The sequence below is a fragment of the Ctenopharyngodon idella genome, chromosome 9 (genome assembly GCF_019924925.1).
Source record: "Ctenopharyngodon idella isolate HZGC_01 chromosome 9, HZGC01, whole genome shotgun sequence".
Classification (NCBI taxonomy): Eukaryota; Metazoa; Chordata; class Actinopteri; order Cypriniformes; family Xenocyprididae; genus Ctenopharyngodon; species Ctenopharyngodon idella.
The window spans coordinates 17,758,620-17,772,682 of record NC_067228.1 but is presented as its reverse complement, the minus strand read 5'-3'; the positions used below and the strand labels follow the sequence as shown (position 1 = coordinate 17,772,682).

General features: G+C 38.6%; 1 protein-coding gene across 7 annotated transcripts in view; it reads left to right on the top strand.

Annotated features, from left to right (window-relative positions):
- The window catches only part of kdm6a (lysine (K)-specific demethylase 6A), a 55,975-nt gene that overhangs the window by 35,801 nt on the left and 6,111 nt on the right, over nucleotides 1–14,063 (top strand). For 3 of the 7 annotated variants that reach the window (XM_051904969.1, XM_051904966.1, XM_051904973.1), the window contains 14 exons: nucleotides 898–1,024; nucleotides 1,463–1,561; nucleotides 2,356–2,575; nucleotides 2,867–3,001; nucleotides 5,078–5,218; nucleotides 5,302–5,379; nucleotides 5,483–5,587; nucleotides 5,759–6,145; nucleotides 6,648–7,420; nucleotides 10,755–10,884; nucleotides 11,121–11,226; nucleotides 12,595–12,800; nucleotides 13,699–13,760; nucleotides 13,850–13,924. In XM_051904969.1, coding sequence (XP_051760929.1) covers nucleotides 898–1,024; nucleotides 1,463–1,561; nucleotides 2,356–2,575; nucleotides 2,867–3,001; nucleotides 5,078–5,218; nucleotides 5,302–5,379; nucleotides 5,483–5,587; nucleotides 5,759–6,145; nucleotides 6,648–7,420; nucleotides 10,755–10,884; nucleotides 11,121–11,226; nucleotides 12,595–12,800; nucleotides 13,699–13,760; nucleotides 13,850–13,924 — 2,644 coding nt within the window. The remainder of the gene's footprint in view (nucleotides 1–897; nucleotides 1,025–1,462; nucleotides 1,562–2,355; nucleotides 2,576–2,866; nucleotides 3,002–5,077; nucleotides 5,219–5,301; nucleotides 5,380–5,482; nucleotides 5,588–5,758; nucleotides 6,146–6,647; nucleotides 7,421–10,754; nucleotides 10,885–11,120; nucleotides 11,227–12,594; nucleotides 12,801–13,698; nucleotides 13,761–13,849; nucleotides 13,925–14,063) is intronic. The other 4 variants (XM_051904970.1, XM_051904968.1, XM_051904972.1 and 1 more) reach the window with 3 other exon arrangements.

Here is a 14,063-nt window from a genome sequence, read left to right as displayed (position 1 = left end):
GTATTGCATCATGCTGTCTCCCCAAAAGATGTTTGTGGTGTTCTCAATAACACTATCCCCAAATGTACTGTCCAGGTTTTCTCAAATGTGTCCCAGTTCTCCAGGGCGTGCAAATTTGCCAGATGCAAGTGCTAATGTTAAATGTGCAAATTGCTTTTGGGATGCTGTTGTGTGGTTAGAAATCTGAGCTAAGGCCATTCTGGAAACTGGAAACTGGCACTAATGAGCAAAGCACTCCAGGATGGGACTGTCTGTAAGGTACTTTGGGTAGAAAGCATCAATAAGTAATGGAATAATAATTTAAATAATTGGTGCAGTAGCGAGTTGTGAATCCTCAAACACCAGCTCCTTGTCAAGCTTCTTTCTTTTACAAGTCAAAAGAAAGCAAAAAAACAGCTGCCATAAAACCATTGCCACGTTGCCCCTGCAATTGTCGGCAATGGTCTGGTTGCTGTAGTAACAGGTCCCGGGTGCAGGCGCTTGCCACAGGTGTTAAGAGCTCGGCTGGGATCAGTGCCTAGGAGAAGCCAGGCCACATGGGGGAAGTTCTTTGTCTTCACACTGTCCTGTTCTTCTTAACAACCTTTGGCTGGGTGGGAATTGAGAGGAGAGGGGCTGTTTGGACAGAGCCATTTCTGCTGGGACCTTTTGAAGCTGCTGATGGTAGAAGAAACCACCCCCCGATCCTACCAACTCAACCTTATCTCCCCACCCTACCCTGAAGACAACAAGCACAAACCGTTTGCTCCTTTATTAAGTGCCAGTGTAACAGCCTCCACAGCACACTCTGTGTTTTAGTGTTGGGGGAGAGAGTGTTTGGTTACTGATGGTGTTCCAGTTGTTTTGTTGAGAATGGAGCTTTTGATTTAATCCTCATGTTTCCCTTCGTTCCCTCAGGCTGGATGCATCACACAGTCGAACAGTTGGGAGATAAAGCCAACAAGAACAGCTATGCTATTCAGTGTCTGCAGAAGTCCCTAGAAGCAGACCCCAATTCGGGACAGTCTTGGTACTTCCTGGGCAGGTAAGCAAAGAAATGTACATCTTGTAGTGTGTCATGTCTGATTTAAATTAAATTCCTCTTCCACATATTAGTGTCTGTGTGTGTGTGCGTGCACGTGCGAGTGTGTGTGTGTGTGTGGAATTTTTGTAACAATGCATTAATCAGAATATTAGATTTTTGTTGCCTGTTATTTGACCAAACTTTTCTGCCTGTGTCCTGAAGTAATCATGACTAATTATTTAATAAAACAAGTTCCTTTTTAGTTCATGATGCTCAAACTGTAGAGCAACGCATGAACCGATTAAATGTAATTATTAAAACCAATGTAATTTGCTTTGGATAAAAGTGTCAAATGAATAAACATATAATTAATAATTTAAGTAATTATCTCAAATGTAAGCTCTACACCTCATGTGCTTTAAAGTGTCTGGATTTGATTTGGTCATGCTTGTAATGCAGGTGCTACTCAAGTATTGGGAAGGTCCAAGATGCATTCATATCTTACCGACAGTCTATTGATAAGTCTGAGGCCAGTGCAGACACATGGTGCTCAATTGGGTAAGCTCTTAATGATCATTGTTTGTCATATTGCAAAAGCTCATGAGAAAGATATGAAATGTTGTTTGATACTGTTAAGGCCCCAATATACTTCAAGCTAAATCGAAGAACAAACTGATGTGATGTCACTTCAAACAAAATAATGCCAAAATCAAGTTTAGAGTTCTTTTTGGGAGTTCAAAACTCCGCGTTTGAAAGCAGACTTGTTTTCAAAACGCTTTCAAATTCAAACACTTCCGCGTGCTTTCAAATGCTCCTGTGCGTTGATCATTGTAGCCAATCACAGACATATATGTGAGCGCGTGAACACAAAGGCCAATCAGAGGTGTTTACGAATCCGCTCAACAGCGCTCAAAGCGCCACATTTTTAAAATTTCAGTACTGACTTGGTATCGAAGTGAAGTCAGTACTTTTGACAAGACTAGACGTGATTTTAAGAGTGCCGAATTGCAGAGCTTGTGCAAACACATCCACATTGCTATGACTACATTGGCATGATCAGATGCTTTTCTTCTGATGTGTGTGTTTGAAATTGAGCAGAAAGCATGCAGCACATATTTGCATATTCATCTACATGACACTTTCAGCAGTGTGGGTGGCATCGGATGTTTGCTAATAGTATACAACTGGTCATGTATTTCGAACTTCGTTTCACCCCTAAACAAAGAACAAAAAAAGAACTTTGCCGTGAGATTGTTGGGGCCTTTACATTATCATGTGGCAGCTAGTTAAGAACCTGCTGCTTGTTTTGCTTTTTCTTTTTTTATAACCCCTTCCTCTCTGCTGTGCTGCAGTGTGTTGTACCAGCAGCAGAACCAGCCGATGGATGCACTGCAGGCATATATCTGTGCAGTGCAGCTGGACCACAGCCATGCAGCCGCCTGGATGGACCTGGGCACGCTGTACGAGTCCTGCAACCAGCCGCAGGATGCCATCAAGTGCTACATCAATGCCACATGCAGCAAGTCCTGCAGTAACATCCCAGCTTTAACCGCTCGCATTAAATGCCTCCAGGTATAGAGTGTGCTCGCATGTGATATTATCAGGAGAGGAAATGTACACATTTCATTTTAATGTGCCTGTCATTGTTACTTTTTTCGTTTTGGAAACAGATTGTGTACATTGTTCGTTTTTTTTTTTAAGTTACTTGTTTGAGTTGAATCACATCCCCGTGTCTGGCATACTATACATTGAGAATGAAATGAGAGTCATTTTCATCTGTGATTTGATGCATACCACCATTGCATTGACTCAAGCTTAGCCGAATCCGACATTGAACATGTTTTCTGCGCAATCTTTTTCTAGGCTCAGTTGTGTAATCTTCAGCAAGGTAGTTTACCAAGTAAAAGTAAAATGCTCCCTAGTATTGAGGAGGCGTGGAGCCTACCAATCCCAGCAGAGCTCACCTCCAGACAGGGAGCGCTCAACACAACACAACAGGTGAGAACAGATCAGCTAGACAAGCCAGTAGAAACTATTACACCATCTAATGGTTTAGACTTATAAAAATGTTGTTAGTAGTAGCTTGGAAATTGTGGCGTTTTAAAGGAATGTTTTGGGTTCAGTACAGGTTGAGCTTGATGTCATTTATGGCATTATATTTACCACAGAAAACAATTTAAACTTATTTTATTATTTATTTTTAAAAAGTAAATGTTGCTGTTAAAATAGTTCAAAAGGAGTTAGTAAGAATTATTTTTATTTTATTTATTCACCAAGGATGCACTGACTATCAAAAGTGACAGTAAAGACATTTATAGTGTTACAAAAGTCTTATGTTTCAGATAAAATGTTGTTTTAAGCTTTCTATTCATCAAAAAAACATGGAAAAAATGTATCTCAGTTTCTACAAAAATATTAAGCAGCACAACCATTTTCAACTTTTATAATAATCAATGTTTCTTAAACATATTAGAATGATTCCGATCATTTAAGGATCTTGTGACACTGAAGACTGGAGTAATGGGTGCTTAAAAAAAAATCAGCTTTGCCATTACAGGGACAAATTAAATTTATTTTTAGATATATAAAAACATTTCTTTAAAATTATAACAATATTTGACAATATTACTGTTTTTACAATAAAGAGACCTCTTTTAAAAACTAATACTGACCACAAACTTTTGAACGGTAGTGTATGACTGTACATTTGAGACCATTGAATCAGCAGAGGCACATAATAATGTTTATAATACTCAATGAGATGAATAAATAAATAATAGCAATCTCCACAGATGTGTTATGTAACAAATGCAGTCAGGGCTTGACATGAACTTTTTTCACTCACCAGCCACTGTGGCTAGTGTTTTTCCAATCTAGCCACTTAGCATTTTCACTGGCCACAATTTTGCCAGTCAATTTTGCAAATAAGACTACATTGTTTATCAGCTGGTATGTACAGGTGGGCAAGGGGATGGCAATATAAGCATAATATGAGAAATTTTATGTTATTTTTGTTAGGCTATATAAGCAGAACAAAGAAGCAAATTACAAATAGTAAATTTCAAAAAATATTTTTTCAGATACAGTAGGTTTATTTAACATGTATACATTTATTTAACATCTTTTGTTTTTTGATTAACATTAATGACAGACAGGTATTTATTTGGGCTGCTGAATGCATGTATGTAATATACTGACACATCCAGTTTTTACCCACCTGTTTACGTACACTTAAGCCATAACCGGCTGTATTCACACGATAGCCTACTCCACATGATGGGCATTTTAACATCTGTGTGTGCGCGTGTATTTGACTATTCAGGCGCAAGGAGAACTGATCGCGCTTGAGAGCGCTTCTGTTGTGTGTCATTCAGCGTGATTCCGCCTGTCCCGCCTTCACTAACAGCAAGTTAATCAATAAAGAATTGTGATTGAATTGTAATTTTATGATACAACGAGCTTGGCTACCTTTCATTTGGCTGTAGGCTGAAATTATATTAAACCCGCCAAAGTGGCTAGTGGGAGTGGCTGTCTTACCCGCCACAGCTGAAATCTACCCGCATTTGGTGGGTTGGTGGGTGTTAATGCTTAGCTTGTATTAAACCTATAACATTCCTTTAATGAAACATCAAAATGTGTGGTAAGGCCTGACTTCATGATTAAGTACCACTAAAAGGTCCTTAATTTCCAGTCATGCAGAACAATGTTGTTAACATTGATTCTGGAGAATAATCTTAAACTGCTAAGGTTTAAAGTTATTTCCTCCTAGTTCATTAGATCATAGCACTCATCAGCACACATCATCCTTTGTTTCAACATATTTGTCACTAATTTTGGAAAGCCATTTAAATCTTCTAATTCTTTACAAAAATGTCATATATTTAACTGATATAATTGAGAGTGAGAAAGGTGGCATAAACTTTCTCATCTGCCTTTTTGCTTATTGTCTTAGGGAGTGGTTTGACACTGACAATAATCAATACCAGTGGTGCAAAACAAAAAAAACATTTGGGTTACTTTAGTGAAATGTTTGTGCAGTTGTCCTAGCTGCAATTCTTTATCTGTTGCCTATAGCAGACCACCTGCAAAGCTCATCAGAGCAATGAAGCCCAGTCCCAAATCCCAGGCCAGTCTCTTCCTCCTCATATGCTCTCTGACCAGACAGACGACCAGTCCAGCCCAGCCAAAAGAAAGAGGATCGCTAGTCCAGCCAGGGTACTGAGGGACAGCATTTTAGTTTGTTTAATCTATTACAACTGACAGGACATTTTTGATTTATTTTTTTGTCTCGCCATCAGAGTTCACCAGATTCCTGGGCAAATGATCCAGGTCATCATCAAGTCCCCAACTGGAGTTTAACCCCACAGAAACTTCAGGTTGGTAGATTCAAATTTTATATCTGTAAACTGCTGAATGTGATTTATGTATTTTTTAGAACTGGTGCTGAACTTTTCTTTATTTTGTGGTTTGTTTACGCAGCTTCTGGAACAGTTACGGACCAACAGGGCCAATCTAAAGCCAATGCAGCTGCAGATGCTGGAACAGTTGGAAAAGCAGCTCAGCCTAATGCAACAGAATCAACAGGTATGGATCATTTATAGTGGCGCAAAGCAGACTGCAAACTTTGAGAAAGGCTATAGGTAGTGTATGAGCATTTGTAAAAGTGAAATCATGATTTTCCCCTCTCTAGCCTTCATCCCTTTATTTTATTATTGATAAGGGTGCCTTGCCTAACACTCTTGCTCTCCCCAACAGATGAGGCTGAATTCTATGGGTCAGATACGACCCAATGTGTCCAACGGTCCTGTAGCCGATTCCTCACTGCCTATGAAATCTAATTCCACATCGTCCCCTCACCATCCACACATTGCTCTTTCTCGCACACCCTCTGGCCACTCACGATGCGCAGCTCAGCCAATAGCCAACGGACCTGTCCCTGCAAGCCCCACCCCATGCAGCACAGCTGGAAACCTGGGTAACACAGATGCCGTCTCTGTGGGCAATAATCATCTCCCAGGATTGAGGAGCAACGGAAACGTGCCTTACTTGCGGCAAAACGCACTACCTCATAACTGCACAACCCCCACCACCAGCAGCATGGATGATGAACCGTGGAAAAGCCAACACATCAACTCCACTCAGGTATGATTAAATATCGGAGCCGATATAATAAAATCATAATTATTTTCATGTTATGCCCTATATTAAAGTTCTGTACCATTTTGTTTAGGAATAAAGAATTTAAAACTACGATCAACAATTTTAAATGCTACAAGTGAAATAGGTCATCACAACATAAACGTACATTACTTAAGTACGTTATTCCAGTCTTAAGTGTCGCATGATCTTTCAGAAATCATTCTAATATGCTGATTTGGTGCTCAAGAAGCATTTTTTATTATTATCGGTGTTCTGCTTATTTTTATGGAAACGGTAATACTTTTTTTAGGATTCTTTGAATAGATTTAAAAATTTTGAAATAGAATTTTTGTGCAGTAATGTAAAAGTTTTTACTTTAACTTTTAATCAATTTAATGCATCCTTGCTGAATAGAAGTATTAATCTTACGGACCCCAAACAGTACAGTATGAAAAGTTGAATAACATGCACTCCTTAATCTAGCATTTCCTTATTTTTATTGCAGGGGCTTCAGAAAAGTCCAGGTTCGTATCCCGCAGGTCCTAACAGCGAGCAGCCTTTCTCTTCCGCTGGAACTTCCCAGCCTACTCCGGCGGCCGGCACTGGCGTTCCAAATCAGGTCGGATGTTCGGCCACAGCCAGCGACACGTTAGCGCAGGAGGCCAGTCACAATCACCTCCCCTCCCCTAGCTCCCCTCACTCTGCTACCTCAGGTGGACAGCAAGGCATGGTGCACACCAAAGAGAGCAAGCCTTCAGGAAACGGGCATTCCGCAGGGACGCCTAACAGCACTGCCACTGCAGAAGGACTGCCTAATCACGTCCATCAGGGCCAGGCAGACGCTGCTGGGGCGAAACCCTGCTCACCAGGTGTACTTAGTTCAGACAATCCTCAGCTCTCTGCCTTGTTGATTGGAAAAGCCAATGATAGTAATAATAGTAATGGCAGTGGGTTAGCGGCTGCCGGCACAAAGGTTAACAACGTTCACCCGAGTCTGCACCCAGGGCTTAAGGCGCAGGAAAACTCAGTGGCCTCCTCTCCGTGTTCTGCCATGTCCACGGCCACACCGTCACCCAAATCTGCAGACCATCACAGCACTCAGAACAATGTTAACAGCCTTAACAGCCCCACACTCAATGGCAAAGGTCTGGAGGACTCTCAGAGCCCCCTGAAGGTGGCATCTCCGCTGGTTTGTCGGAAACCATCGCCTCCCTCGTTCGCCCCGTGGTCCTCTGTCTCCATCTACCCCAGCTCCAGTGATGTGCTCAAAGCATGCAGGTAAGTGACTTCTTCCTGTATGTAGCTAATTGTCAGAATTCTAGGTAGATATTTTCTTTTTCACAGATACTGTGCTGCTGCTTTTTTTTTTTTTTTTTTATTAATTTTTTTATTGATGTCTTGAGTCACCCCAGCAGGATTACCTTTTTTCTTGCTTGCATGCAAATGACACACCCAGACCACATCCTCAATCTCTATGGTCTAATGCAGGGGTTTTCAAAGTGTGTCAGGGGAGGCGCGGAGTAGGGCTGGGTGATATGACATTCGATAGAGATTATCTGTATGGAAATATATTTGTGCAGCACAGAACTGAACACGATAGAGCAGCAAAGAAACATGGATGAATGAGAAGAACTGGTGTGCTTGATGATGAGTTATCAAAAGCACAATAAACCGTGAAAGAGATCTGAATTCGGTACGGTTTGATACGGTAGGAACTGTAAAAGGTTGCTGCTGTTCGTTTGTGGTGCTCCGTGACTGAGATCTGTCTGTATAACTATGCATAGCGTGAAACGCGCTGATGACGTATGATGTCTGCACGAACAGTGCGCGATGTTAAAACATACGTTGACAGGCAGGTAGGACATCATATTATTTCATTCGGACTGAATATGATAGTTGGATGAACATTTTATGGCCCTACGCCTTCCACAGACAATATATATTTATAAAAATACATGTAGACCGTTTAACATAGTGATTGCTATCAGAATATGAGGAGACTTATATCAGTATAAAAAAAAATGTTCCTGTAGAGAATCACCTATTGCACCTTTAATAGCAATCATTAGGGGTGGAACAGTTCAGATTACTCACGGTTCGGTTTTTATCACGGTTTTAGGGTCACGGTTTCAGTACTGTTCGTTATGTGCTATGTTCAGTAAAAAATAGGACAATTGTCAAATAAAGAAAATAAAAACAATCTAACTACAAGAAACAGCACAAATAAATACATGAGAGCTAAGATACAAACAAAATAAACAATGCTTTACAGGTTTTTCAGCTATCTAACAGTAGATTTCAGGTACAGAAACTGAATAAAGTAATCAAATATAAAATAACACTGCATATAAACTTATTTGAATAATTAAATAAAGATGAAACAATTGAAGTTACAAAAGATATTCAGTCAAGAGTGATTTTTTTCGTCTTTTTTCGTTTGATCAATATTAGACTGCTGTCCCTTTAAGACATAATTCAAAGATCCAGCACACTGATACTGATACACATGAGTTGTCTGTCTCGTTTTTCTTCTAAGACATTAGAGCTATCAACACCCGGGTTATGACGGCATAAATGACTGGTCATAGAGCATTCGGCACGTCATTGAACATTTGTTTACAAAGAGTGACTGTTTTGTCCATGTTCTTTTGATCATCGCAGTTGTAACGTATTGGGAAACCAGAATTATAGATGCGTCGTCAGATTTGGGATGAACCGTGATGCAAGCACGTGCCAAACCGTGGGTGGAGAACCGAACGGTTCGATTTTATTTTATTTTATTTTATTTTATTTTATTTTTTTTATTTTTTTTATTTTTTTTTTTTACCGAGAACCATTCTACCCCTATTAATCATACAACAAAAGAAATGAAAAATCATTCACTGCCCTTGACTAAACATAGACTTGACTTGGATAACTTTATAAAGAATCTGCGTAGCCTATATGTAATTCATATATGGAACCCACTGTCTTTGACTTTGGAAACTCCTGGTCTAATACAAATCCATCCTGGTTGATTTAGTTTAAACCTGCCGTACAATGATTGTTTAGGTTGATGACTTGATGTATTGTTCTGAATTCTGCATTAAATAGAATTGCCATGGTGTTTAGCTGTTAATTATTTTGAAGGTAGTAGAAATATTGCTTTTTTGAGTAGAAAACTGCAATATTTTGTCATTGTATAAGCTTTGATGGTAATAAGATGTGTCTACTGACCCGGAAGATATCTGCTCAAAACTACATGTTGGGGATGTGTCTGTTAAATGTACAGCTGTGTGGTTGTCTTCAGGATGGTGTGATTGCTTTCAATGCACAGCCAATTGAGTAGTTATATACATTACAGTTTAAAAGTTTGTGTTCAGTAATTTAATTTTTTTTTTTTTTTTTTTTTTCCTTCAAGAGATTAATACTTTTATTTGGCAAGGATGCACTAAATTGATCAAAAGTGTAAAGACAATCTTACAAAATAAGAAAAAATTGTTACAAAATTTAATAAATGCTGTTCTTTTATTGGAAAATAATGTATCACGATTTCCACAGAAATATTATGCACGACTATTTTTAATATTGATAATAATCAGTATTTCCTGAGAACCATATCCGGATATTAGATTGATTTCTGAAGGATCATGGGACACTGGAGTAATCTGTGCTGAAAATTTGGCTTTGCCATCATAGCAATAAATTACTTAAATTAAAATTATTTATTTATTTATTTTTTCAATAAATTACTTTTTTTTTTTTTTTCCCTGAATGCCCTTGTAAGCAAAACCGATACATTCCTGCTTGCAAAATATATTTTTAGTGTAATGCCTCAGCATATTAAAATAAGCTATTCTATCATTAAAAATGACAGTGAAGTGCCGCAATCCCAATAACGCAGAGACTAAGCGCCAAAAAATGTCAGGATTGTGGCAAACGTGTAAATTTTCACAAGCATCAAGGTTCCTCTTCCAAACGAAAACCAGTGTAACTATGCTCCATCCTCACAGCTGTAATTATTTAGAGAAATTTTAGTTACTGAACTTTTAACCCTCTGCCATGTTGTATAAAGTGGGACGTTTCCTACACTGTTTGTTTTGACTGGAATGGCTGTTGATGGCCTCCATCTCTAGTGATTTGGTTTGTGGCTCCATCTGTGTCTAGAAAGTAGCAGCACATGTGCTGACCCTTTGTCCCTGTCATATTGACAGGAATAAATCAGAAATTACTGTCTCCACTGCAACATGCAGTATATCAAATGAGATTTCAGTAATATAATTTTTTAATTCTATTATAATTATATAAAATTATTTGTAACACTTTACAATAGGGTTTCATTGTTAACATTAATGTATTAACTAGCATGAACTAAATATGAGCAATACATGTTACAGTATTTATTAAACTTTTTTTAACGTTAATTAAAATACAGCTGTTTGTTCATGTTAGATTTTGTTTGATTTTAATGTATTAGTAAATGTTTAAATTAAATGTTTTTGGAATAAGGTTAAACCTTATTGTAAAGTGTTACCATATATTATTATAATATAATATAATATAATATAATATATTATATTATATGGCCATCTGAAAATGTGCTAATAAATATTTCATGAAAATTATTTTGCAGAAACCTGGGGAAAAATGGTGTGTCCAATAACAGCATCTTACTAGACAAGTGTCCCCCTCCGCGGTTACCACCTCCACCCTTCCCTCCTCTGCCAAAGGACAAGCTCAATCCTCCTACCCCTAGTATTTATGTAAGTATGGATGCTCCTCAACTCTTTCTATTATTGCTGCCGGTATGCTGTTTACAAGGCAAAGTATATGGCAAGAAAATTCCAGTTTCACTGATTGAAAGCACTTTGTTGCCATGGGAAAGAAATTAAGTAAACCTTATTTAACCTTGATTTATGCTTGCTTTATTACACCCTTTTTTTAAATTCCAAGCCGTTATTTTCTAGTCACCTAGACCTACTTTTTAAAACCTTGACAGTTGGAGAACAAGAGGGACGCTTTCTTTCCGCCGCTACACCAGTTCTGCACAAATGCAGCCAACCCCGTTACAGTGATCCGTGGCCTGGCTGGAGCGCTCAAGCTAGGTGAGTGTGTTTCTGAGCGCTTGTGCACATTTGAGTGCTTGCCAAAGCACTGCGTACATGTGTGAGCATTGAGCTGTGGTCTGTTTTATTTTATTTTTGGATCTTGTTGTGCATTAGCACCTAAAATTGTTTGCTAAAATGAGTGTTCAGTCATTTGCTAAACTACAACAGCCGGGATACGTTTAACTAGCACTGCTACAGACAGTGAGTTTTGGCACACATTTTAAGATGACTTGGCTGCAAATGACAACAGCACCATCTGCATGCTGAAAGTGTCATTACATGAAGGCATACCCACCACAGAAAAAAACAGCAGTTGCAGGATTCCTCTTAAATGGGCTTTTTATGTACCTGCTCTGCAAACCTCATAAATGACATAATAGGAATATATCATTTTCCTTTGAGAGAGTCTCTAATGGTCTACTTTCTGCAGAAAGTAGAAGTAAGTTAGGGAAAAATTTAATTCTGACTGACATTGTATGCATGTTAGACCTGTTATGTATATCTCATCATTTGGCTGTTTGGAAAATTTGGGCCATTTTGGACAAAATTGGTACTCTACTTTAACATTCATGGTAAATGGCATTTTTATTGTATAGCAAAAAAATAGTTTTTCCCTTTTTTTTTTTTTTTTTTTTTTTTGGTTCAGCAAGGCACAATTACAAACCGTTCTCGCTGTGGAATTCTTAGCATGGTTGTCTAACCGTGCTGATCCAAGCTGGTAGAATATGTGTAGTGATGTAGACACTCAGGATTGGTCACTTGTCTGTTGCTCGGTCTCTCTGTGGCTGGCCAAGATCGTTATTTGTGCAAAGTAAACACAAGTTAATAATAAAATTAAAAGAAATATCTGATCATCCTCCATATCGCATTTACATCCCATACATCTGTAAATTCCAAGAAAAGACAGACGCATTTGTATTACATTCCAAAGAGCACCGTTATCAGCCCCACAATGGAAAATGATTTGGGCTGGATCGCCACGGAATGGAACAGTTAAGTAACGAGAAGGGTTTGGCCCGACGGTGGAAAAGTGGCTTTTCTCTCCAAAACCATGGCTTTGCATAAATTAAAAATGGAATTCCCTTTTGGTAATTGAAATGTACATTTATTATTATTGTTGTTGTTGTTGTTGTTGTTATTATTATTATTATTATTATTATTATTATTATTATTATTATTATTATTATTATTATTATTATTATTATTATTATTATTTAATACTAAATTTCGTATTTAAACTTCTTTATTGTGACCTCTCAAAGACTGCAGTAGACTCACTTGATCATCTCAAAGAGCTTGAAATCTGACACTTTGATGTTCCTGGAAATAATTTAATATATATTTCTCTCCACTTCTTCATGTCAGACCTAGGATTGTTCTCCACCAAGACTCTGGTGGAGGCCAACCCAGAGCACCTGGTGGAGGTGAGGACTCAGTTATCTCAGCCCACTGATGAGAATTGGGATGTGACGGGCAGCAGAAAGATGTGGCGTTGTGAGAGCAGCCGGTCTCACACCACCATTGCCAGATATGCTCAGTACCAGGCCTCGTCTTTCCAGGAATCGTTGCGGGTAAGTCATCATCATTCCAAAAAAATGTGCAGTCTTAGATAAACGTAGATTAGATAAATATTTCATTACCGTCATCAGTTTGACGTGCCTTCAAGGATTAGTTCACTTTCAAATGAAAATTACCCCAAGCTTTACTCACCCTCAAGCCATCCTAGGTGTATATGACTTTCTTCTTTCTGATGAACACAATTGGAGATTTGTTATTTATGAAGTAAAATATTTAGCTTCCGCTAGACCGCCTTCCGTATTAAAGTTACGAAGAAAGTGTAAACTGGCATCACGTCAGTTACACTTTTTCCGTAAGTTGAATAGGGAAGGCGTAGGACATAGCGTAAGCTTTTTGAACTGCGAGAGTTTTACACTTTATTCGTAAGTAGAATACAGAAGGTGGTCATATACACCTAGGATGGCTTGAGGGTGATTAAAGCTTGAGGTAGTTTTCATTTGAAAGTGAACTAATCCTTTCAGATACCCTGGTCGTCATAATCATTTATTCATCATTCTACTTGAAAATAATGGCCAGAATCTTGCGCTCTTGATTGTGCATTTGCTCTGAACTGGGGTCAGTATGTCAACAATCTACGTTTCCTCCTCATGCTAAGAGTTTGAGTGTGTGTGTGTGTGTGTGTGTGTGTGTGTGTGTGTGTGTGTGTGTGTGTGTGTGTGTGTGTGTGTTTCTGTCACTATCATGCCCTTTGGGAGTTTAATTTTTACTGAGATTGTTGACAGAGGTGCATTAGCAGCTTCTGAGGCAGGCCAAAAACTCAAGAAGCGTTTGGTCTCAGTCAGCTGTGTTACGTGATCACAAAAGACTGTGAACCCTATTGATACTGAGAAACAGTTCATGATTGGTGCTTTGGTTTCTAATGGTTCACGTTGTTTTTTTGTTATCCAACAGGAGGAAAATGAAAAGAAAGGGCAGAAAGACCACTCAGACACAGAATCTGCTCCGTCAGAAAAGTATTGTCCTTGATCCATTAAAGCCTAAATGTTTTAAGCACTTTTGACAGAACCATGGTCTTTAACTGGATCCTGCATTTGTGTTTCAGTGTGTTGCGCAGAAGAAGAGGTCCCTTTAAGCACATCAAATTTGGGACAAACATTGACTTGTCAGATGAGAAAAAGTAAGTGGTTACTAGTTTTGTTCCTCATCTGAGCGATTCTTTATTCAAGCCCCAAACATCTAACATGAAATACAAAGTTGCAGACCTGCTTGTATGCATCAAAAGTCCCAAACTCATTGTAAAGTCACAACTTGTTGAA